The sequence below is a fragment of the Syngnathus acus genome, chromosome 23 (genome assembly GCF_901709675.1).
Source record: "Syngnathus acus chromosome 23, fSynAcu1.2, whole genome shotgun sequence".
NCBI lineage: Eukaryota > Metazoa > Chordata > Actinopteri > Syngnathiformes > Syngnathidae > Syngnathus > Syngnathus acus.
In genome coordinates, this window is record NC_051107.1 from 6,970,750 (window position 1) to 6,994,554 (window position 23,805).

General features: G+C 60.0%; 5 protein-coding genes across 8 annotated transcripts; 4 read left to right on the forward strand and 1 right to left on the reverse strand.

The window, feature by feature from the left end:
- Positions 1–233: 233 nt before the first annotated feature.
- Positions 234–11,027, forward strand: lrp6 (low density lipoprotein receptor-related protein 6). 3 transcript variants are annotated; one of them, XM_037242863.1, is made up of 23 exons: positions 236–739; positions 1,827–2,226; positions 2,323–2,520; positions 3,189–3,385; positions 3,471–3,602; positions 3,669–4,065; positions 4,153–4,324; positions 4,884–5,100; positions 5,209–5,498; positions 5,574–5,800; positions 5,874–6,058; positions 6,296–6,622; positions 6,696–6,898; positions 6,989–7,176; positions 7,474–7,664; positions 7,982–8,191; positions 8,301–8,426; positions 8,537–8,773; positions 8,833–8,943; positions 9,015–9,245; positions 9,327–9,463; positions 9,539–9,636; positions 9,836–11,027. In XM_037242863.1, the coding sequence occupies exons 1-23, from the start codon at positions 685–687 to the stop codon at positions 10,143–10,145; spliced, it is 4,839 nt and encodes a 1,612-aa protein (XP_037098758.1). In that variant the 5' UTR covers positions 236–684; the 3' UTR covers positions 10,146–11,027. The 3 variants fall into 3 exon arrangements, with proteins under 3 accessions (XP_037098757.1, XP_037098758.1, XP_037098759.1); XM_037242864.1 differs by having other exon boundaries at positions 9,018–9,245; XM_037242862.1 differs by having other exon boundaries at positions 234–739; positions 9,018–9,463.
- A 427-nt stretch (positions 11,028–11,454) lies between these two features.
- On the forward strand, positions 11,455–16,656 carry tbk1 (TANK-binding kinase 1). Its single transcript, XM_037242870.1, has 21 exons — positions 11,455–11,526; positions 11,920–12,019; positions 12,153–12,293; positions 12,638–12,767; positions 12,940–13,121; positions 13,311–13,471; positions 13,536–13,646; positions 13,717–13,896; positions 14,084–14,280; positions 14,389–14,447; positions 14,529–14,620; positions 14,689–14,790; positions 14,865–14,943; positions 15,025–15,146; positions 15,224–15,300; positions 15,382–15,421; positions 15,496–15,597; positions 15,653–15,749; positions 15,833–15,933; positions 16,029–16,100; positions 16,485–16,656. The coding sequence occupies exons 2-21, from the start codon at positions 11,933–11,935 to the stop codon at positions 16,522–16,524; spliced, it is 2,172 nt and encodes a 723-aa protein (XP_037098765.1). The 5' UTR covers positions 11,455–11,526; positions 11,920–11,932; the 3' UTR covers positions 16,525–16,656.
- Positions 16,657–16,781: 125 nt separating this feature from the next.
- On the forward strand, positions 16,782–19,391 carry gpr19 (G protein-coupled receptor 19). The gene is made up of 2 exons (XM_037242890.1): positions 16,782–17,081; positions 17,565–19,391. The coding sequence occupies exon 2, from the start codon at positions 17,565–17,567 to the stop codon at positions 18,810–18,812; it is 1,248 nt and encodes a 415-aa protein (XP_037098785.1). The 5' UTR covers positions 16,782–17,081; the 3' UTR covers positions 18,813–19,391.
- On the reverse strand, positions 19,086–20,770 carry crebl2 (cAMP responsive element binding protein-like 2). The gene is made up of 3 exons (XM_037242906.1): positions 20,554–20,770; positions 20,252–20,452; positions 19,086–20,188 (listed from the first exon to the last, which is right to left on the reverse strand). Exons 1-3 carry the CDS (start codon positions 20,569–20,571, stop codon positions 20,024–20,026), a joined length of 384 nt encoding a protein of 127 aa, XP_037098801.1. The 5' UTR covers positions 20,572–20,770; the 3' UTR covers positions 19,086–20,023.
- Positions 20,771–20,852: 82 nt separating this feature from the next.
- dusp16 (dual specificity phosphatase 16) lies at positions 20,853–23,803 on the forward strand. 2 transcript variants are annotated; one of them, XM_037242880.1, is made up of 7 exons: positions 20,853–21,331; positions 21,593–21,928; positions 22,097–22,235; positions 22,439–22,602; positions 22,710–22,869; positions 22,948–23,071; positions 23,152–23,803. In XM_037242880.1, exons 1-7 carry the CDS (start codon positions 21,314–21,316, stop codon positions 23,732–23,734), a joined length of 1,524 nt encoding a protein of 507 aa, XP_037098775.1. In that variant the 5' UTR covers positions 20,853–21,313; the 3' UTR covers positions 23,735–23,803. The 2 variants fall into 2 exon arrangements, with proteins under 2 accessions (XP_037098775.1, XP_037098776.1); XM_037242881.1 differs by having other exon boundaries at positions 20,855–21,331; positions 21,600–21,928.
- Positions 23,804–23,805: the final 2 nt, after the last annotated feature.

The following is a 23,805-nucleotide window of genomic DNA, read 5'->3' on the forward strand; positions in this document are numbered from 1 at the left end:
AAGTTGTTGGAAGTTTGCAGCAGTCCAAGCGGGAGAGAAAGTAGTCCCTGTGGAATGTGAGCGCGTTTGCGTGTGCAGCGGCTCCCTTTCTCCTTCCTTCCGAGGATGTGTTTTGGTCTCATCTTGCCACCGAACGACGAGGTTGTCGAGCGTGCGGCTCGGCGATCATATGGTTTGGTTGGCCTTCGAGGCGCTCGCTCGCTCGTCCGACAATAGCGGAGAGGGCGGACGGATACGGCGGAGGCTGAGAGGCCAGGACAATGTACTGGCGTGCTTCGGCTTCCTCGGGAGAGTTGGAGCGTCGCGCCTGGAAGCAAACAAGCCAACAACGAGCTCGAGACGAGCGACAAAGGCCGCCAAACGACGACGCCAGCCGAGCCATGGAACGTCCGAGCGCCCCGGCCACCGCCTGAGCCACTTTGCGACGTCGAAGGAGGGAGGAAGCAGCCGGCCGGCCGGCCACCCAGGCCAGGAGTTTACGTTCGAGGCCGCCCGCCCGCCGCCCGCCGCCGCCGAGGTTGAGGTTGAGAAGGAGGCGCAGGCGCAAACGCAGGCGGGTCGCTCGCTGGCTCAGCCAAGCGAGCGAGATGTTTTTGCTTACTGGCCGCTGACGAGCAACGAGAGGCGGCGGCGACGAGCGCAAGCCGACGAAGGACGAGGAAGAAGCCAGCGACCGCGAGCAGCATGGCCGCGGTGCTGCGGACGCTCTTGTTTTCCACTTTTTGCCTCCCGCTGCGAGGTGAGTCCACCGCCCGATCGGCCGCCCAAGCACTTGACTCGAGTCGGCCTCAAAGTGCTCACGAGTGGGCTGCGTGGGGTCCTGATAGCTCGTGTGCTGCTCGCGGCCGGCCCGAGCGCTTTTGCTCGCGCTCCTACTTTGTCAGGGCATCAGACGACGTGCTAGCGCTAACCCCGCTAGCCCGTCTTCGGCTAGGCTAGGCGAGGCGAGCGGAGCACTTTGGCCAAGTTGGCTGAAAAATAACCTCGCTCGTCCCCCAGGACTGCGCTTCTTTGCCCTCCCCACTCCGCATTGTTTGGCTCTCGGACGCCCCGTCCGTCGTTATCCATTCCTCTTTTAATTGCCGTCCGTCCGTGCGTGCGTGCGTGCGCGTTGCACAACAACACAAACGCAGCAACGCCGAGCCAAACGCTGCAAGCGACGGGACAAACACGCTCGCTGAAACGGTCTTTATCCAAAAAACATGCCGAGGATGCTGCTGCTAGCCATGATATCTAAGCGCTCGCTCGCTCGCTCGCTTCGTCTGTCGAGCTCTTCTAAAAGTTTTACTTTTCCAAAAAGCACAAACTGAAATTCAGGAGGAGGATCCAGTTCCCATTTCGGTCATATCGTACCATCGACAGGGAAACTGTCCAAAATGTTGACCATCGTTTTCCAAACTCAAAGCAGATGCTCGCAAATGAACTGGGAGAATCTGCAGAATCGAGAGAAGGTTTGGCGTCGAGGGGCCGGACTTGCAACAGTCGGGCAGATTTGAAGTTCGACGAGACCTCGCGGATGAGCCAAAACGGTCGCCTCTCAATTTGATACATAAATTGCCGCGCTCGCCCTCGACTTTGTCGGTCCCTCCGTTTCAAGGGGCCTTAGACGGCTCGCTCCGAACGCACCTTCGAGGTTGTTTGCCGGACATCCGCCGACGCTTCTCTCGGAGCCCGAGCTTTCGCCGGCCGGCTGCCGAGTCGGCCGTTTTCTCCGCTTCTCGGCGGTCGCCTGGGGTTCATGGCCTTGCCGTTCCCATTTCCGACGGACGGGATTTGGAGCGGGCCCCGGTTCAGACGAGGATTTGTTTTTTGGTCGCCGCCCTCAGGCCAGCCGCTGCTGCTGTACGCCAACCGACGGGACCTGCGGCTGGTGGACGCGTCCCGCGAGCGCGCCAACGCCAGCGTGGTGGTGGGCGGCCTGGAGGACGCGGCGGCTGTGGACTACGTCTTCTCGCAGGGGCTCATCTACTGGAGCGACGTGAGCGAGGAGGCCATCAAGCGCACGGTCTTGGACCGGGCGGGCGGTGCCGCCGCCGTACACACGGTGGTGCCCGGCCTGGCCTCACCCGACGGACTGGCCTGCGACTGGCTGGCCGCCAAACTCTACTGGACTGACTCGGAGACCAATCGCATCGAAGTGTCGGAGCTGGACGGAAGCCTGAGGAAGGTTCTCTTCTGGCAGGAGCTGGACCAGCCCAGGGCCATCGCCTTGGACCCCGCCAGAGGGTGAGTAGCGAGGGGAGCTGGCCCTTTGTTTGCCCGTCGCGCACCTATACACCGCTCGCCATGGTGCGCTGACGGCGCCTTTTGCGACGGCGGCAGCTTCATGTACTGGACCGACTGGGGCGAGATCCCCAAGATCGAGCGGGCGGGCATGGACGGGACCGATCGCTCCGTCATCGTGGAGCGCGACATCTACTGGCCCAACGGACTCACGCTGGACTACGAGCAGCGCAAGCTCTACTGGGCCGACGCCAAGCACAGCTTCATCCACCGCTGCCACCTGGATGGCACCAACAGGTACCGACCCGAGCCTTCTGCGTCTTTGCTCGCCTGCCTGCGTGAGTGAGTAATGGAGAAGGACCAGAAGCAGCCCCAAAAATCACATGTGCTTGTGGGGGCCCAACGACAAGGAAAAGTGTGTGTGTGTGTGAGTGTGTGTGTGTGTGTGTGTGCGCGCGTGTCTACTGGGGACTCGCATTGGTGGGCGCCAGTTGTTGATGGAAAACAGATGTGCGATTTGCTGCTGCGCTCAGGCCCGCGTCACGCCGCTCTCAGCGCAAAAGGTCGAGCTCCGCCGCCCGGGCCCATATTTCAAGGCGCCTTTGCTAGCATTACGCTTTGGCACGTTGCGAGCCGCATCGCTTGAATTGCGGACGGCTGGTGTTTTGGCGGCAGAAAATATGCAGCTCTGGCAGTACGGCAACCCCCCTCCAGAAAATACAGGTCAAATCTGCCATCGAGAGCCGACAATTGGCGGTCAAAGCTTTTGAAGCTAGCGCGCTAGCTGCTAGCTGACGTGACAACGTATGGGGGTCGCCATCCCTTGGCCAACTACGGCATTGCACCCAAAACAAATGGTTGGGCTGCAAAAACCCCCCCCAAATAAACGACCCAGGCAATCACTCAACAAATTCAAAGAAAATTTGATCATGAGACGCTTCCTCCATGTTTCTGTTCTCCTTCAGGGAGGTGGTGGTGAAAGGCAAGCTGCCTCACCCGTTTGCCCTCACCCTCTTTGAGGACACGCTCTTCTGGACCGACTGGAACACGCACTCCATCCACTCGTGCTCCAAGCACGACGGCGGCCGGCAGCGCGTGGTCCACTCGGACATCTTTTCGCCCATGGATATCCACGTCTTCAGCGCCAAGCGGCAAAGCCAGAGTGAGTCCAAACGGCCGGCGGCGCGACGCGACGCTGCTTGTTTCTTTAGCCGACGTTCGACGGTTTGTGGCGGCGTTTCTTTCAGCGAGCACGCCGTGCTCTCTGGACAACGGCGGCTGCTCTCACCTGTGCCTGCTGTCGCCCGCCGAGCCCTTCTTCCGCTGCGCCTGCCCCACCGGAGTGCAGCTGCTGCACGACAACAGGACCTGCCGAGACGGTCGGTCGGGGCAAAAGCGGGCCGGGCCACGGGAAGAAAACCCAAATTGATGCTGGGCTTTTGCAGGCGCCACACGCATGCTGCTGCTGGCTCGGCGGACGGACCTGCGTCGCATCTCTCTGGACACGCCCGACTTCACGGCCATCATCCTGCAGGTGGACGACATCCGGCACGCCATCGCCATTGACTACGACCCGGTGGACGGCTACATCTACTGGACGGACGACGACGTGAAGGCCATCCGCCGCTCGCTGCCCGACGGCAGCGACGCCCAGTTGGTGGTCACCTCGCAGGTCAGCCACCCGGACGGCATCGCCGTGGACTGGATCGCGCGCAACCTCTACTGGACCGACACGGGCACGGACCGTATCGAGGTCACCCGTCTCAACGGGACCATGCGCAAGATCCTGGTCTCCGAGGACCTGGACGAGCCCCGGGCCATCGTGCTGGACCCCGTGGCCGGGTGAGCGTTTGATGCAGATTCCATCCGGACAGGCGTGCTACTGGGCTATCCGCTTGCGAGTTCTTGACGGGATGTGGTGCGCCTCAGGTACATGTACTGGACCGACTGGGGCCAGGTGCCCAAGATCGAGCGCGCCGACCTGGACGGCACGGAGCGGCTGGTGCTGGTCAACACCTCGCTGGGCTGGCCCAATGGCCTGGCGCTGGACTACGACGAGCGCAAGATCTACTGGGGCGACGCCAAGACCGACATGATCGAGGTGAGTCACGCTTGAGAAATGACATGGTCTGCGATTCCGGTCCACGTCAGAAGGCGCTTTCCTTTTTCTTGAATGGCAAATGATTGGGCGGGCGGGCGGCCGGTGCTCCTCTTGCCTCCCCGCCCGCCCCAGTGCTCCCTCGCTTCCTCCGTCCCTCGCTCCCTCCCTCCCTCCAGGTCTCGTAATTTTTCTTTCTTTTCTTTTCTTTCCGTGGCCAGCTCCCACATCTGGTTGCGATTGTGGCTGCGCTGCAGCTGTGGTGGGCTCCGTTTAGAATAGAAGCAGAAAGTCAAACATCGCCACACGGTGGTCAAAGCCTTTGGCTCACCATGGAAAGAAACTTTATGTGCGCACACACACACACACACACACACATATACATAAAGTATATATAGATATATTTCTACGTATATCATAGATATATTTATATCTCATAGCTATATTTCTATATGATAGCTAGCCATGCATGATGTGGGAAAGATGATTTGCCACGTCAGCCAAATGGGCGTTGGCTTCTGGGCAACAAATGAAGCCCCCTCCCCGGCTGGCACTGTGTCAGGTGATGAACATGGACGGGACGTCGAGGCGGGTGCTGGTGGAGGACAAGCTTCCTCACATTTTTGGCTTCACGCTGCTGGGCGACTTCATCTACTGGACGGACTGGCAGCGGCGCAGCATCGAGCGCGTCCACAAGCACACGGCCGAGCGCGAGGTCATCATCGAGCAGCTGCCGGACCTCATGGGCCTCAAGGCCGCCTACGTCCGCCGGGCCTTCGGTGAGTACGTCGTCAAACTCGCTGGCTGGTGGGACTTTTGGAGCTGTCGTTTGCTAGGCGGCGCCCGGCCGGGTCTGACCGTCGCCTGCCCCTTTGCCTCCTCGTCAGGCAGCAACGCGTGCGCCCACAACAACGGCGGCTGCAGCCACCTGTGCCTATTCAAGCCGCAGGGGGCGCAATGCGGCTGCCCCATCGGGCTGGAGCTGATCGCCGACATGCGCACGTGCATCGTGCCCGAGGCCTTCCTGCTCTTCTCGCGCCACACCGACATCCGCCGCATCTCGTTGGAGACCAACAACAACAACGTGGCCATCCCGCTCACCGGCGTCAAGGAGGCCTCCGCCCTCGACTTTGACGTCACCGACAACAGGATCTACTGGACCGACATCACCCGCAAGGTGCTCCGTCCGGCGCCTCTGACCGTCCGTCCGTCCGTCCGTGCGCTAAAAGCCCTTATGCGCCTTTCTTCGCAGACCATCAGCCGGGCCTTCATGAACGGCAGCGCCCTGGAGCACGTGGTGGAGTTTGGTCTGGACTACCCCGAGGGCATGGCGGTGGACTGGCTGGGCAAGAACCTATACTGGGCCGACACGGGCACCAACCGCATCGAGGTGGCCAAACTGGACGGCCAGCATCGGCAGGTCTTGGTCTGGAAGGATTTGGACAGTCCCAGGGCGCTGGCGCTGGACCCGGCCCAAGGGTGAGCGCGAGTCCCGCTTTGCCGCCCGGCCGATCCGGCCCGGCCCCGCTCAGCCCAGCCGTCTCCTCCTCAGTTACATGTACTGGACCGAGTGGGGCGGCAAGCCCAAGATCGACCGAGCGGCGATGGACGGGAGCGGTCGCGTCACTCTGGTGGCGGACGTGGGGCGAGCCAATGGACTCACCATCGACTACGCCGAGCGCCGCCTGTACTGGACCGACCTGGACACCACGCTCATCGAGTCGTCCGACATGCTCGGTGAGGCTCGACCTGACCTATTCGTGGTTAACAAATTGGTCGCCTGGGGCGGGCAACTCACAATAAGTGGAGCTTCTCTCGTGAGATACCAATGCCCGACAAAGAAAGGACCTGACGGATGGACGGACGGACGGACGGACGGAAGGAAGGAAGGAAGCAAGCGAGACGGGCCGGCAGTCGCGGTCGACTAGTGGCTGGTGCCGTGCCCGTAATGACGAGACCTGGTTTCATCTTCAGGTCAGGACCGCGAGGTGATCGCCGACGACCTCCCTCACCCGTTCGGCCTGACTCAGTACCAAGACTACATCTACTGGACGGACTGGAGCCAGCGCAGCATCGAGCGGGCCAACAAGACCAGCGGGCAGAACCGCACCGTCATCCAGGGCCACCTGGACTACGTCATGGACATCCTGGTGTTCCACTCGTCCCGCCAGGGCGGCTGGAACGCCTGCGCCTCCACCAACGGCCACTGCTCCCACCTCTGCCTGGCCGTGCCCGTCGGGGGCTTTGTTTGCGGCTGCCCCGCCCACTTCTCGCTGGGCTACGACAACAAGACCTGCAACGGTGAGGAGCCGGGCCGGGCCGGGCCGGGCCAGGCCGCGTCGCGCCGCCTTTTAAGCCGCTTGTTGTTTTTCAGCGCCGACGTCCTTCCTGCTCTTCAGCCAGAAGACGGCCATCAACCGCATGGTGATGGACGAGCAGCAGAGCCCCGACATCATCTTGCCCATCCACAACCTGAGCAACGTGCGCGCCATCGACTACGACCCGCTGGACAAGCAGCTCTACTGGATCGACTCCAAGCAGAACGTCGTGCGTCGCGCCCAGGAGGACGGCAACCAGGTGGCGAGGCCGAGGCACATTCTGCCGCCGCCGTTTGAAATACTGGTGGGCTAACGCTGGTCCGCCCGCCGTCTCTTTGTGCGCCGCCAGAGCATGACGGTGGTGTCGGGCCTGCAGCTGTACGACCTGAGCATCGACATCTACAGCCGCTTCATCTACTGGACCAGCGAGCTCAGCAACGTCATCAACGTCACGCGCACCGACGGCGGCCGCGTGGGCGTGGTGCTGAGGGGCCCGCACGACAAGCCGCGCGCCATCGTGGTCAACCCCGAGCGAGGGTGAGTAGAGAGAGATGTGTGTGGCCAGCCAGCTTCTTCTCCTTCTCTGCCTCTTCTTCTTGCTGTTGAGAGAGGCCTATGATGGCCGCTTTCTTTGTGTTCCTTTTTTTTTTCTCTCCGCTCATTTGTTTGGAGCGGCAATTGCAGCCTTGGCTTTGCTTCGGGCCGGGTCCGGCCGGTAATCTGCGTGCGGTTCGCAGATGAACTTTGCAGATGTCGTCGCGAGGAGGAGCCCGACGCCTTTTTGGCGGATTGATTTTTTTTTTGATTTTGAACGTGCGGCCTGTGTCGTCTCAGGTACATGTACTTCACTAACCTGCTGGAGCGCTCGCCCACTATCGAGCGCGCGGCGCTGGATGGGACGGAGCGCGAGGTGCTCTTCTTCAGCGGGCTGGGCAAGCCCGTGGCGCTGGCCGTGGACAACGAGCTGGCCAAGCTCTTCTGGGTGGACTCGGACCTGCGGCGCATCGAGAGCAGCGACCTGTCAGGTATGCGGCGGCGGCGTCCTCGTCGAACATCGCCGCTCCAAAAGCAACACTGCTGCACTGCGCTCTAGTGGCTGATCTCTGCAGTGCACATCAACCCAGACGTGCTCTGTGGGAAGTACAACATTTGTCTAATATTGAGAGCAATTTCACCGTAAATGGTCTCAGCTCATGTTTGGGCCGGTAGGATGCTATGAGACGCCGGGCTAACGCGTGTCCCGCTCCTCCCGCCCGCCCTCCCCCTCCTCAGTTCCTTACTTGTTTTGTTGGCCGAGTTCCCGAGCGCCTTGTTTTCCTTTGCCCCGACCCCGCCCGACCAGGCGCCAATCGCATCGTCATCGCCGACTCCAACATCCTGCAGCCTGTGGGCCTGACTGTGTTTGGCAAGCACCTGTACTGGATCGACAAGCAGCAGCAGATGATCGAGCGCATCGACAAGACCACGCGCAAGGGCCGCACCAAGATCCAGGCGCGGGTGGCCTACCTCAGCGACATCCACGCCGTGCGCGAGCTCGACATGAGGGACTACGGTGAGCCAAATATAGCCTTTTATTCGGGGCTGTGCCAAATCCGGGGACTCATGAGTGAAAAACCTCATTGGCGGCCAATGGCTGACGTGCGCTCGGCGTGTCGTGGCAGGTAAACACCCGTGCACGTGGGACAACGGCGGCTGTTCGCACATCTGCATCGTCAAGGGTGACGGCACCAACCGCTGTTCCTGTCCCGTCCACTTGGTGCTGCTGCAGAATGAGCAGTCCTGCGGAGGTGATTGCCTCCGTCCCCGCGTCTGTCCCTGCCTCCGTCCCCGCGTCCGTACCCGCCCCTGCCTCTGCCTCCGCCTACCCTCCCTGACGCTCTTCGTCATGCCCCCTCAGAGCCGCCCACGTGTTCCCCGGAGCACTTCTCGTGCCGTTCGGGCGAGGTGGACTGCATCCCTCAGGCGTGGCGCTGCGACGGCTACCCCGAGTGCGACGACATCAGCGACGAGGTGGACTGCCCGGTTTGCTCGGACAGCGAGTTCCAGTGCGACAGCCGCCAGTGCATCCAGCTCAGCCTTCGCTGCAACGGCGAGGTCAACTGCCAGGACCGCTCCGACGAGAACAATTGCGAAGGTGAGACTCGCCTGTTGCCCTCCCGTCGATTTCGTCGCTCAAGTCGCTCTGCCGTTCAGTGCGCTGCCCGTCGGACCAGTTCGCCTGCGCCAACGGCCAGTGCGTCGGCAAGCACAACAAGTGCGACAACAACATGGACTGCGCCGACAACTCGGACGAGATCGGCTGCTGTAAGACGCTCGCTCAGTCGCTCGCCGCTTCCTCCCCCTCGCCGTCCTTCATCTCCTTCTTCTCGGTGCAGCAGACTCCACGGAGGAGCCGCCCCCGCCCAACAACACGGTGGGCTCCATCGTGGGCGTTGTGATGGCGCTCTTCCTGGTGGGCGCCGTCTACTTTGTGTGCCAGCGCGTGCTGTGCCCTCAGATGAAAGACGACAGCGAGACGGTCACCAACGACTTTGTGGTCCACGGGCCTTCCTCGGTGCCGCTGGGATACGTGCCGCACGCCGCCCCCCTGTCCGCCTCGTTGCCAGGTGAGGCGCCGGCCGGCCGGCCGGCCGGCCGGGGAGCCCCGCCGCCCCCTCCGGCGCTAACCCGCTTGTCGTTTGTGCCAGTCATGTCCGGGGGCAAGTCGGCCATCGGCTCGCTCAGCATCATGGGCGGCAGCAGCGGCCCGCCGTACGACCGCGCCCACATCACCGGCGCCTCATCCAGCAGCTCGTCCAGCACCAAAGGCGCCTACTTCCCTCCGGTCAGAGCCTTTCTACACATGAGGGGAGGACCCTCAAATCGAGGGAATGACCGTGTGAAATGTTCTTGCCACCAGATCCTGAACCCGCCTCCTTCTCCCGCCACCGTCCGCTCGCAATATACGCTGGAGTTCGGATACTCGTCCAACAGCCCGTCCACGCACCGATCCTACAGGTACGCCTCCAGCCAACAATGGAGGTTTCCAAAAGCTGCATATGAAAGTCAGCAAAAAAGTCCTTTGATTTGCAAGCATTGGCTTTTGTCTCATTCATTGATGCAATTGATTTGGAATTGGAGAAAAAGAATGCGCTCGCTCAGCCCCACGCACAAGGGCACGTTTGCAAGTGGCTAACTCATGTCGTACGTCCCGCAGCTACCGGCCGTACACGTACCGCCACTTTGCCCCTCCCACCACGCCGTGCAGCACCGACGTGTGCGACAGCGACTACACGCCGGGCCGCCGCGCGCCGCTCAAGTCTGCGGGCGGCCGAGCAGCGGCCAAAGACTACGCCAGCGACCTCAACTACGATTCTGAGCCTTTCCCGCCGCCGCCCACGCCTCGCAGCCAGTACCTGTCGGCCGAGGAGAACTGCGAGAGCTGCCCGCCGTCGCCCTACACCGAGCGCAGTTATTCGCACCACCTCTACCCGCCCCCGCCCTCACCCTGCACGGACTCGTCCTGAACCTGTGACGAAGCTCGCCATAACACCCCCCCACCCCCCTTGTAAATAGCAATTGTGCATAAATGAGGTTAAAAATGGGAACGCCAGGCCGGCTGCTGCGGAACATTTGTACATTGAAAAAGAGGAAAACATTTATATATTTTCTATACAGCGTTTACTGATGATGCTATAGAGGTTTGTATTCTGACGTTTGTAAATTTTTTAAGAAAAGCTTTTATTCAAATCACACACAGAGAAGTTGCCTTAAAGGACACACTACGCCAAATACGGAGCGTCCGCCATTCCAGCCGCCCCATCCCCGGTTCGCCCCGAGCGCCATCCCTGCCGGTTCGCCTCGAGCGCCATCCCCACCGGTTCGCCTCGAGCGCCATCCCCGCCGGTTCGCCTCGAGCGCCATCCCTGCCGGTTCGCCCAAGCCCCCCCCCCCCCGGTCCCAATCGAGCAGCCATCTTGTGCCTGAGCAATTGAACAGCAAGTGTTTTTGCAGCAGCGCAGCGTTGCGGCGCGTTCATAAGCTAGACGTTATCGAGCACACCGAGAAGCAGCAGCAGCAGCCACTACCTTGTAAAGCGCTCCTTCCTCGTTTTCTATCTCTCATGAGCGTGACCATGTTTGTTTTCTTCTGTTGCGTACCTCAACCTGCGGAAAGTATGACATTGAGCCGTCACTCGGAGCCACGGTTCCTGGCCCTTCCTTGTGACAGTTAGCGAAGCCGCCGGCTCAGCAAATATGGCGGCGCGTTTGGGCCCGGCTTGGTGTCTTTTCTGTTTTTCAGCGTTTGGTTGTTCATCCTCTACTTTGGCCCATCCGGCTGCCACCGTTAGCCGCTCCTGTCCTTCTCCTTCCTTTTGTCCAACATAAAGTGAGTGACCTTGTACTTTCTGCCGTCTCGGTGTCTGTCATTCCTCCGTTCTCCCCCAAGTTGACGTCAACGCTGTCCGAGGATAATTGACATGGAATCAAGAAGAAAAGCAGTCAGATTGCCGCATGTTGGAGTATTAGAATAGACCTTGGATTTGATCAAATGCTTTGTTTAGTGAGCGGCTGCAACATTTATTGTTCACACATGGCACCGATAGTCCTTTGAACTGATGGAGCGAACATCGATTGCCCGTGACTTTTTCACACGAAATTAATATGCTGGGGTTTTTTCAGCCAGAGGAGGGAAATGTGAATGGTTTTCTTTTTGCGGGTATCCAGAAATCGACCATTTAAACCATTGTTAACGTATGACTGTCATCTCAAACTCGCCACCCGGTGAGGAAACTCAAGTTTGTTGACGGCAGGTGACGTCAGGTGCAGTTGTCTGCGCTGTGATTGGCTCGTACGGCACGTGACCAGGCCAGAGCGGAAAAGGAAGCACTCTGTTGCAGCGACAAGGGTAAGTCAGCGTCCTCCTCTACATCGTATTAAGCCACAAAACTCCCCTCCCTTTTCACTTTCACATCGCTTTTAGCCTTTAGCACCCAGCTTGGTCACCGGCACCCCAGCTTTGATGCCGTACGCTGGTTTGTTAGCGGGCCGCCATGTTGCCCGTCCGGAACAGAGGCCGGAAATGCTGCTTGAACTTCGCTCCGCTCGCTTGTCAGTAAACGTTATTTGGCTTCGTCACTCGGACGCTTCGGCGTTGTGACTGCAAACAAACGAGCACTTTGGGCATTTTTCCGGGTCACGGCGAAAACGCAGAAAAGCGAAAGACTGGCGGTGATTTCCCGCTTTGACGTCATCGCAAGGAGATTGACGGGCAGGCTATAATTACGGTGTGCGTGCGCAGGTAGGTCGTGATAATGCAGAGCACCACCAACTACCTGTGGCTCATTTCGGACCTTCTGGGTCAGGGCGCCACGGCCAACGTGTATCGCGGCCGACACAAGGTGAGTCAGTGGGTGAGTGAGTTTGGGTGAGTGAGTGAGTGAGTGAGTGGGCGGGTGGGTGGATGGCCGGCCGGACGGACGCGGGCTGCGGAGCCGGCCGGCGGGTTGTCTCAATTGTGTGAGGTGTTTCCAGAAAACGGGCGACCTGTATGCGGTCAAAGTGTTCAACAACCTGAGCTTCCTGAGGCCACTGGACGTGCAGATGCGAGAGTTTGAGGTGCTCAAGAAGCTCAACCACAAGAACATCGTCAAGCTTTTTGCCGTCGAGGAGGAGGTTGGTACACAACGAGGCGCTCACCTTGCGCTTGTATTCCCCGTTTTGACCTACGCGGCAGCCACTATACATACGTTGGTGAGGTGAGGCACCCAGAAAGTGATGGACGGAAGCTATTCAGGAAGTCAAGTGTAGTAAGGTTTGATACTTGGCCACTTGAACTTGCAAAGCCATAGTTGGCGCTTCGCAAGTGATTTTTGGCATTGGCGGAGTGTGGCGTCAAGTGACACATTGAGTTGTGATTGGAGACAGCTCCAAGTTGTTCAGGAACCCCACGTGAGATGCATGCCACAAGCATCCGCTAAATGAAATTTTTGTCGTTTGGCTCCGTGTGCTGCGTTCAGTCCAACACGCGGCACAAGGTCCTGGTGATGGAGTACTGTCCGTGCGGGAGTCTCTATACCGTTTTGGAGGAGTCGTCCAACGCCTACGGCCTTCCCGAAGACGAGTTCCTCATCGTCCTGCATGACGTCGGTGAGGGCCGGCGCTTCTGCCCGGCCGGCGCTTCTGCCCGGCCGGCGCTTCTGCCCGGCCGGCGCTTCTGCCCGGCCGGCGCTTCTGCCCGGCCGGCGCTTCTGCCCGGCCGGCGCTTCTGCCCGGCTGCTCACGCCGCAGGCTCGCTCACGCCTCTCTTTGATGACTCCAGTGGCGGGAATGAACCACCTAAGGGAATACGGCATCGTGCATCGCGACATCAAACCTGGCAACATCATGCGCGTCATTGGCGAGGACGGACGCTCCGTCTACAAGCTGACCGACTTCGGGGCCGCCCGTGAACTGGAGGACGACGAGCAGTTTGTGTCGCTCTACGGGACCGAGGAGTACCTGGTGAGGCAGCCGTCGGGGCCCCGTTTCCGGCCGCTCCAACTGTCTCGTCCCGTGTAGCGTAGTAGTTGGCTATACAAAAATCTCTGGGTGGCCAATCGTTGATTTGGGCCACCGCCGCTTCAACTATGGCAAGCGGGTAGCCCCGCCCCCACATTCCCGAGTCACTCGGTGGGCCCTTTTGTCCGGCAGCATCCCGACATGTACGAGCGCGCCGTGTTGAGGAAGGACCACCAGAAGAAGTACGGCGCCACCGTGGACCTGTGGAGCATCGGCGTCACCTTCTACCACGCCGCCACCGGCAGCCTGCCCTTCAGACCCTTTGAGGGCCCGCGCAGGAACCAAGAAGTCATGTAAGTCCCTCGAAGGCGGCCTGCTGGCGGGCTGGCAAACATTTTCAGGCTCTCGCTGCGCCAGGTACAAGATCATCACAGAGAAGCCGTCCGGCACCATCTCAGGTCACCAGAAGTCTGAGAACGGCAAGATCGAGTGGAGCACCGAGATGCCCGTGTCCTGCAGTTTGTCCAAGTCAGTGGCGCCCCGTCTGCGCGGGCCGCACCGTCGCCGTGGCCCAACGTGTGGTCGGTCTGGCCGTCAGGGGTCTGCAGAGTCTGCTGACTCCGGTCCTGGCCAACATCCTGGAAGCTGACCAGGAAAAGTGTTGGGGCTTCGACCAGTTCTTTGCCGAGACCAATGACATCCTGCACCGGGCGGTGGTCTTTGTCTTCAGCCTGCAGCAGGCCACCCTCCACCACGTCTACATCCACGAGTACAACACGTGAGAGTGCTGGGCTAGGCTGGGCTAGGCTGGGCTGGGCTGGGCTGGGCTGGGCTGGGCTGGGCTGGGCTGGGCTGGGCTGGGCTGGGCTGGACTGAGCCGGGCTGGGCTGAGCCGGGCCGGGATGAGCCGCGCGGCCGCACCTCGTCCCGCTCACCCCGTGACGCGGCCCCCATGCCGTCGGCAGGGCGGCACTGTTCCAGGAGCTGCTGTCTCGCCGGACCAGCATCCCTCCGCACAACCAGGAGCTGATTTACGAGGGCCGGCGCCTGGTCCTGGACCCCAACCGCCAGGCCAAGAGCTTCCCCAAGACCACCAGGGACAACCCCATCATGTTGGTCAGCAGAGACCCGGTGGCCACCGTGGGGCTCATCTTCGAGGACCGTAAGTAACCTCCACGGCGGCGCCTCCACGGCGGCGCCTCTCATGACGGCGCCGCTCACGACGGCGCCGCTCACGACGGCGCTGCCACTCCTCCTGTCTCGTTCGCAGCAAGTCCCCCCAAAGTGCAGCCCCGCTACGACCTGGACCTGGACGCCAGCTACGCCAAGGTGCGTGCGTGCGTTACGCTTGCCTCCAAAGGTAGACTCTCACTCATGGCCCGATGCCCCCCCCCTCTGTCCTCGGTTCAGACCTTCGCAGGGGATGTCGGACACCTTTGGAAAACGTCCGAGTCTCTGCTTGTCTCCCAAGAACTGGTGCGCAAAGGAGTCCGCGGTCTCATGTGAGTTGGTGGGGAGGGAGGAGGAGGAGGGTGACTCTTATGACGGTGCCCATTGTCGTGTCCGACAGCGAACTGATGAAGGAGGACTACAGCGAGATTGTCCACAAAAAGTCCGAGGTGTTCCACCTGTGCAGCTTGGCCACGCAGACGCTGGAAAAGACCAAGCAGCTGTGAGCCAGCCGCAGCCGGCCGGAGCCAGCCGCCTGAAGAGCGCCGCTTTCATGCCTTTCGTGTGCGTGAGCAGGTTGGAGGTCCTCGTGCAAGCTGACATGCTGACGTCCGAGTACGACGAGATCGCCGACATGCACAAGAAAGTCGTGAGGGTGAGTGGGGCGCTGCCCGACAACTTGGAGGGAGCCGCCGCCGCTGTCTGGCACGCTTTGCGTGTGTGTGTGTATGCGCAGATCAGCAGCTCGCTGGAACCAATCGATCGAAACGCACAGGACCTGAAGGCCAAGTTCCTCCCGGGAGGTCTGCTGAGCGACGCCTGGACGCAGCAAGTGGGCACGCACCCCCAAGACAGGAAGTAGGACACGCCAGCCGGCCCGCGTGCGCGAACGGCTCCATACGGGTTAGGGTCTGACCGCCGTGATATGTGTGCAGTGTGGAAAAGATTAGAGTTCTACTGGATGCCATCACAGCCATCTACCAACAGTTCAAGAAGGACAAAGCTGAGCGCCGTCAGTACACCTGCAGTACACCTGCAGTACACAACAACATTGGCTCTTCTCAGGCATGTGCATGCGTGCGTGTCTTTTCAGGTCTGCCGTACAACGAGGAGCAGATCCACAAGTTTGACAAGTAGGTGTCCTCCCTCCCTTGTTCCGCCGCTGCCACCGCCTGGCTTGGACTCTGGTGTTTGTTTGCCACCACAGGCAGAAGCTGGTCCTGCACGCCAGCAAAGCTCGCTCCCTGTTCACTGAGGAGTGCGCCATGAAGTACCGCCTCTTCATCTCTAAGAGCGAAGAGTCCATGAGGTCAGCCAGCCGCTCTCCGCCGCCACTTGCCTTGGCTAAACTAAGGCGCTTACAGGAAGATCCACCACGTGAGGAAGCAGCTGCTCTCCTTGACCACTCAACTCATGGGCATCGAGAAGGAAGTCAGCGTGTTGATGGAGCGAGCCGCTAAGGTGGGCCCGAGAGAGAGAGAGAGCCAGCGAGCGTCTGATGCCTCAGCTCGTCGGCTGATCTCGTTTTGTCGCCTCGTGTCCAGCTGCAGGAGCAAATTCCCGCCCATGTCCTTCCGTTGGTGTTGAGCGGTCTCAAGCCTCAGGCGTACCTGAGCCAGAACACGCTGGTGGAGATGACGCTTGGGTGAGAGAAGCGCAACTCTCGCCACATCGGGATGACATTACTGACCGTTGTGTGTGTGTGTGTGTGTGTGTGTGTTTGTTTGGGGGGGGGGACAGGATGAAGAAGCTGAAGGAGGAGATGGAGGGCGTGGTCAAGGAATTGGCCGAGAACAACCACTTCCTGGAAAGGTCACGCCACTCTGCTCGCCGCTGCGTGTGCTAGCGTAGTGTCGTGTCATCCTTTGGATGGTCGAGACGCCGCTCCAAGTCTAGGCGAGCTTCAAGCGCGCGGGCGCAGTTTGGCCTTTTGTCGGGTCGCCAGTACGTTTGGCCGGGCCCTGTATTCCGTAATTCCCCGAGCCCGCGAGCAGCCGTGTTGTAGCGCAAAACTAAGCCCAAAGGTCATAAAGGTAAGTCAAGTTGCTGCTCTTTTGAAGTTGGCCTTTGCCGTCGCTCGATTGGTGGCCGTCCGGGTGTGGCGTTCATTTTCCGCGTGCAAAAAAATAGGCCCGGCTCTTAGCTTGAAGCTTAGCGGGAGGTGCTGAAAGGCGCTCTGCTGCTCTTCTTCTTCAGATTCGGGACGCTGACGCTGGACGGAGCCTTGCGGGGTTGAACCACGGCACGGCACGGCAAAAGTTTTGCTTTTGTAAATAGCTGCTGCTCTTTTGTAAATATTTCAATGGCAGCTCAGCTTTGTACATGTGATGATGATCAAGGTCCAATAAAAAGATCCAAAACTACAAAACCAATCCGACAAAAAGCCATTGACGACATGTCACGTGACGCATTGCCCTGTGCTGGTTGCTATGGTGATGCTGTTGCCATGGTGATGACATGCTGCGACAGCAACTTTTCACGTAAGCAACTGCTTTGTGTGAGTGTGTGAGCCAAATGTATTTGTATGTATGTATATACGTATGTGTGTAACGCGCCTTTTCCAATTTGGGTGGGCGTTCCTTGTGAGGGGGGCTGGGTTATGCCCCCCCTCACACATGACTTGGTACGTCCCAGGAACTCTCTTCCTCCTCTTCATCTTCCTCCTCCAGTGATCAACACGCGCGCGCGCACGGACACGATGGACGCAAGTCGCCTCGTCCTCTTTGTCATCTCCCGCTCTGAGGGCTTTATCGATTATCAGCTATTTTGAATCATTGTGCGGCTCGCTTGGAGGTACGTGTCCGCGCACCCGCATTCTCGTGTGCGACGATAATGTTGATTGACTAATTGAGACTTAATCGTTGAAGGCAGACGGGTGCGCGCAGGGGGCGGGGCTCGACTCGTCATTTGTGTGCGCGCGCGCCCGCCCGCCCGCCCGCTCGCTCATCACTTCCTGTTAAACGGGTGTTAGCCTCAAACCTGCTTAAATGAGGAATGTTTCACATTACTAAATGCAAATTTAGCTTTCCTTCATTAATTCATGGAGGTGTCCGATATTCATTTTCTGTCAAAAGAGAAATATTGGGCTCCAGCCACTCCACTGCACTTAACTGAGGGGGCCGTTTAGTTTTTTTTTTGCAGTGAATGACAAATATTTGAATGCTTGAATGAATTCTTGTAGTGGCTGGCGTCGTTATTCGGAAAAAGTAGCCTCCCAAGCGTTGCGGTCTGGCCATGTGCCCTTGCTAACGTTAAGCATCATGTGCTGTGCTTCAGATGGTGTACTCGTGGGCTAACACGGAGGCCATGGAGCGCTCGCTGTTTGCGCCGGCCTTCTCCTACCCGGCGTCCTTCAACTACTCTGAGATGGAGAACGGCACGGCGGCGGCGGCACCCGTGCCCTCCGGCATCCCGGCGACCCGGGCACGGGCGGCCGAGGACGGGCTGACGTCGGGCGAGGTGGCGGCACTGGCACTGGTGTTGGGCGCGCTGTGGCTGCTGTCTGTCCTGGGCAACGCGCTGGTGTGCCTGGTGATCCGCCGCAGCCGGCGAGCGCAGTCCACCACCAACTACTTTGTGGTGGCCATCGCCTGCGCCGACCTGCTGCTGAGCATGGGCGGCGCCCCCCTGGTTCTGGTGCAGGTGGCATGGGGGCGCTGGCCCTTGAGCGCGGCGGCGTGCGCGGCCACCCGCTACGTGCAGCACCTGTGCCCCGGCGTGCAGGTCTACGTCCTGCTGTCCATCTCGGTGGACCGCTTCTACACCATTGTGTACCCGCTCAGCTTCAAGGTGTCCCGCGAGAAGGCCAAGAAGATGATCCTGGCGTCGACTTTGCTGGCCGCTGCCCTAGCGGCGCCGTGCATCTTCTTCTACGGCGCCACCGGTGCGCCGCCGGCCGACAGCCACCACTGCCTCTTCTTTCTGCCCGACAGCCGGGGCGGCCTGTGGTACGCCGCTGCCCACCTCCTGCTGGGCTTGGCTCTCCCGGCGGCGCTCATCGCTTCCTTCTACCGGCGGGTGGTCGGCCACATCTGGAGGTTCGGAGCCGACGGCCACGCGGTGCGGCGCACCATGAACACGGTCCCTCTCACCAAGGTGAAGACCATCAAGATGTTCCTGGTGCTCAACTGGCTCTTCTTTGTGACGTGGACGCCCTTCTACCTGGCGCAGCTGTGGCACCCGCGAGAGGAGGCCGGGCGGCGCCGGGGGCTGCTCTTCTTCGCCGCCGTGGCCTGGATCTCCTTTGGCTCGGCCGCCTCCAAGCCCACCTTGTACTCGGTCTACAACGCCAACTTCCGACGTGGCATGCGGGAAACCTTCTGCATGTCTTCGGTCAAGTGTTACCGCGGCGACGCCTACACCATCACCGCCAGCTCGCGCTTGGCCAAGAAGAACTACGTGGGGGTGGTCGACACGCCCGTCAACGCCAAGGACTCCGCCGCCGCCACCACCATTGAAAGCTTCCGGCGCGACGCCAAAGACCAGAAGAAACTGGCCTGGGCCACCCACAACACTTTTGTGTAACGCGCTCAGCTGAGGCAGCGGGGCTGGCAAAACCCAGGGCGTTAACGTGGGGCTTGGCGGCGCCTTTGGGGCGGACCTCGACGGTATGCCCAAGAAAGAGTCGGCCTCTCGGAAGGCCCCCGATGGACTAAGCTTTCCAAAGGGCCAGCTCGTCTGCATATTGCTTTATGGGTAAACGTAGACGGAAAATCCATTGGTGTGACATTTTGTATTGCTGGCGGTAACTCATTGTTTTCAAGGAGAAGCAAATGCGTTGTCAGGGGTGTTTTTGTTTTTTCTTTCACGTTTTGACTGCCTTTTCTCAAGATCCAAATTCCATGTTCATGTGGCTTCTCCGTGAAAACAAACCCAAATGCATCTAGGCGGCGGCGGCGGCGGCGGCGGCGGCGGCGGCGGCGGCTTCTTCTCACTCTTCACATTCCACTTTTCTTGTCGCTCGGGCGGGCGGGCGCCACAGTCAAGGGAGCTGGGATTTTGCAGAACGTTTCGATATTGTCGTCTTCTTTCACAAGAAAAGCCCACATTTAGTCTCAATCCTGCGTGAAATGTCGTTCTCTATGTACATTGCTTTGTGTGTGTGTATGTATAATGGTAAGTCCAGTACGCTCGTCGCTCGCCGTCTTTCTGCTACATAGGGGACATCACAAATTTGCTGGCTCACTGACCCAATGCAATGCAATACACTCGCGATGCCTAAGACATTGTGGTAGGATTGCCAAGAGTGTGGCACCGGCACCGCCGGCACGGGCTTTGGATGGAAGCAGGTGTAACGTATGAATTCACCACTAGATGGCGGTAAAGGTTACACATTGGAGCCTTCGCACCGTTGTAGGCAGCAAAGGAGACGCCACGCCGGTGTCTGTGACCACACGAACAAGCGTGCCGCGCGTTTCTCCTCGATCAGACGATGTACGAGTGCTTTTCCACACTCTTGCCTTTCTCGATTGCTTTTTGTGTTTGCGTCCTTTTCAGAAGCGATGTTGCCTGGCTGTAATATGGGCCATTTTAAATTTCAGTTGAGCAGATGACAATTGTTGGCTTGATTGGATTTTTTTAATTCTTATTATTGCTGATTTTCAAGAAGAACAGCTGCAAGTAGCCTGCTTGACGAGTGGACGTGTCCTGCGACTTGCCGGCGGTGGCGTCCAGCAAATGTTCCAAAGTCAGGACAAAATCTTCTTTATATCAGGGCGGTGGCCGGCGGTGACCCCTCATGAGACGTTTTGGTTCTTGGCGCTCTTGGCCGTTCTGGTGGTTGCGCCTCCCGCCACGGCAGGCCCCCGGTGCTGCTGCTGCTGCTGGTCGTCGGCCGTCAGCAAAGCCTTGATCTCCGAGGGGATCTTTCCCCGGTCCATGGCCGAGCACCACTGCTTGTACTGTGAGCAAAGGCATGACGTCAGCACGGAAGAGGGCAGCAACGGCTCTTGCGTCGGTCTCACCATGTCCAGCTCCTCCCGGAGCGCGCAGATGGCCCTCTCCTTGCTGGAGACCAGTTCCTCCAGGTACTGGTAGCGCAGCTTCTTCCTGGCGCGGCACTCCCTGGCGCTCTGACGGCTTCGCTCCAGTTTGGCCTTCAGGTCGATCTTGGCCGGCTTTCGACCGCGCTTGCCGGGCTTCTTGGCTTTGCCCACCGCCAGCATCTGCACTCAAGCGCACACATGACGAAAGAGTTGAAGGTCTTCCTCCGTTCCGTCACGTCTCGAGACCATTCCAAACAAACATGTCCGCCCGCCAAGCTCACCTTGTTATTTTCCTCCATGTCGGATTGTTTGCGAGGCTTTTGGCTGCTCACTCGCTCGCCTTCGCCCGGCCCCGGCCTTCCGCTTGAGCGGCTCTCCGCTTGGCCTTTCGCACGTCGGCTCTCAGTTGGCGTCGAAAGTGACAAGGGCGGCACCAATTGTCCTGATCCAAAACAACGGCAACAAGCAGAGCCCGCCCCGAAACCACAGCGCTCGCTGACAAGGTCATTTACCACGCCTCCTTTTTTTTTCTCCTCAAAACTTTATTTCTCATGACAACAATGAATGATCAAATGTGTTTTCTTTTTCTTCCGTCTTCAATACTGGGGGGAAATTAGGGAAGATGTGATGTTCACAAAGACAGTGAAGGAAGTTCGACAGCGGCCATAATATTGCATCGAAAGTGTATCAAATGTGCAAAGACTCAAGACAGATACCTGATTAGGAGATCGTCGATGCTCACACAAAACACTTAGAACATAGATTAACCTAGGTAAACAAAGAGAAGAGCAACACAGAAGTTTCCGTTTTGGAGACAGTAGCGTTGTAATTGTAATTTCTTTCGAAATGAATTGTAATGTGCGCCTGCGCCTTTAAGAGACGCCAGTTCGTCGGGATGACGTAATGCTCTTTTCTCCGCCATGACCTCAGCGCCTTTGGACGCGGATAAAGTTTGGACGAGCGAGCACACAACGCCTGTAAAACTGTTTTTGTTCGGCAACGGTTGAAGTTGGGTCCCCGCCTGGGCCTCGAAAGACTCCGATGTCGAACGTTCGAGCGGTGAGTCGCAAAATGGACTCGAGTTTGGCTCGACGTGTGGTGACGTCACGACAACTTGTCCGTTTGGCTCAACTCGAGTTGCCTCGGAGACACCGAGCGTTTCATCGTGACTTGTCTTGAACGTTGACACGTGGCTAATCCACTGGTTATTAACTCTTCGGTGTTTAGATGATCCCCATTTTCAAACGTCAACTTAACCGATGCCGTGTTCTGCCTTTTCACCAGCCCTTCATGTTTCGTGCCTTTTTCTTGTCGCCTTTGTTCAAAGATTTCCCGCGCCTGACGTCAGACTCGGGACGTCATCGCGGCGTTGGCCGTCGTGACATGGCGGAAGCCTCTTTGGCGACAGAGCCGCCCACACCCGTCCGGGTGCGCTCCCTGCCGGCGGAGGCGCTGGCGGGTCTGCTAGAGGGGGGCCGAAGGGTCCCGGGTCAAGCAGGGGGCGTGCTGCTGGTGGACAGCCGACCCTTTGCGGACTTCAACGCGCGACGCATCGCCCACGCCGTCAACGTCAACGCATCCAAGCTGCTTAAGCGGCGGCTGCAGCGGGACAAAGTTCACGTCAAGGACGTCCTGCGCCAGGCCGCCGGAAGCGAGGTGAGGCCCGCTCTTGCTTGCCGTGTCAACTGGCCACTCACGTGGCGCTGGCCTGCCTGCCTGCCTGCCTGCCTGCCTGCCTGCCTGCCTGCCTGCCTGCCTGACCTGCCTGCCTGCCTGCCTGCCTGACCTGCCTGACCTGCCAGAACCTGCCCGCCCTTTGTTCAGGTGGCGCTGGAGGCCGGCCTGCAGCTGGTGGTCTACGATGAGGATTCGTGGGATGCGTGCGCACTGCGCAGTGACGCCTTCGCTGCCGTCCTGCTCCTCAAGCTCCAGCCGCACTTCCCGTCCGTGCGCCTGCTGGCCGGTGAGTGCTCAGAGTGAGTGGCTGGCTCTGGAAGTGGGGTTCGGCCCAGTTGGAAGGGCTTAGTTTGTTGGAATTTCCCGCAAGTGAGCGTCAGCAGCGAGGGTCCGGCCGGTGTGGGCACTTTTCTCAGCTCTTTCTTAACGGCACGCGCACTGACAGGACCTCCCCCGCCCCGCCCCGCCCCCTTTCTTGTGTGAGCTCAGGCGGCTTCTCGCAGTTTTCTCACCAGTTTGCGTGCCTGTGCGAGGGGAAGCAGACGCCGGTGGCGGCGGCGGCGAAGCCGTCGTCTCCGCCGGCCGCGACACCGGGCCCCACCCGCATCCTGCCGCACCTATACCTGGGCTGCCAGCGGGACGTCCTCAACAAGGTGGCTGCGCCTGCTGATGATGTGGCTTCCGGCGTGACATCTGCCTGCCTGCCTGCCTGCCTGTGTGTGTGTGTGCGTGTGTGTGTGCGCGCGCGCACGGCTGACAGGAAGCGATGCAGCGCGACGCCATCGCCTACGTGCTGAACGCCAGCAACACGTGCCCCAAACCCGACTTCATCGCCGACTCGCGCTTCCTGAGGGTTCCCGTGGACGACGGCTTCTGCGACAAGATCCTCCCCTGGTTGGACGCCTCGCTGGACTTCATCGGTCGGCAAGCGGTCACGCGACTCTGGGCACGCTTCCCGTCGCCGTTCGCTCTTCATGTGCGTGTGGCGTACCTTACAGAGAAGGCCAAGGCGTCGGACGCCCGCGTGCTGGTCCACTGCTTGGCGGGCATCTCGCGCTCGGCCACCATCGCTATCGCCTACATCATGAAGCGGATGGACATGTCGCTGGACGAGGCGTACAGGTGGCCGCCGCCGCCCGGATCGCCGCCGCGCTCCCGACTCCACGCGCTCCTGACTGGCGGTGTCGTCCGTCCACCCGCAGGTTTGTGAAGGAGAAGAGGCCCAGCATCTCCCCCAACTTCAACTTCCTGGGTCAGCTGCTAGACTTTGAAAAGAAGATCTCCCGAGAAGCGCGACGGCAAGTCCCGGCCGGTGGACAGCAGGTCCCGGCCGGTCGACGGCACTCCGCTCGGCCGGACGAGCTGGCGCGGGGCCCGGAGGACGCCGCCCAACTCCACGGCGCCCCAGAGTCAGCACGTCACTTCTCCCCCGTGGAGGAGGTCTCTGAGCAAAGTTGGGACGAGTCCGCCGTCCCTCGCCGGTGGGCACCCGGAGCTTGGCCCGGCGGCACCCTCAGAGGGTGGCACTCGGACATCCTGCCGGCCCCGGGGGGCCGCCGTTGCCTCTCCCCCTCGGATACGGCGCGCTTCTACTCGGCGGCGTTTGCTCGCGGGCCGGAGGCGCCGCCGCGGCAGCCCCGAGCGTCCGACCGCGGCGTTTCTCGCAGGAGTTGGCATGAGGAGAGCCACTTTGAGAAGACCCGAAGTTATCCGGACGGGACGGAAACCCAGCTGGCCACGCCAGACAGCTTTTCTGCCAGCTTGGAGCTCATCGGCGTGTCCTGACGCAAAGGCCAAAGGTCACGCCCAGCCGCTGGGGTCATTTTGCATATGGAGGAAGCACGGACGTTGAGCTG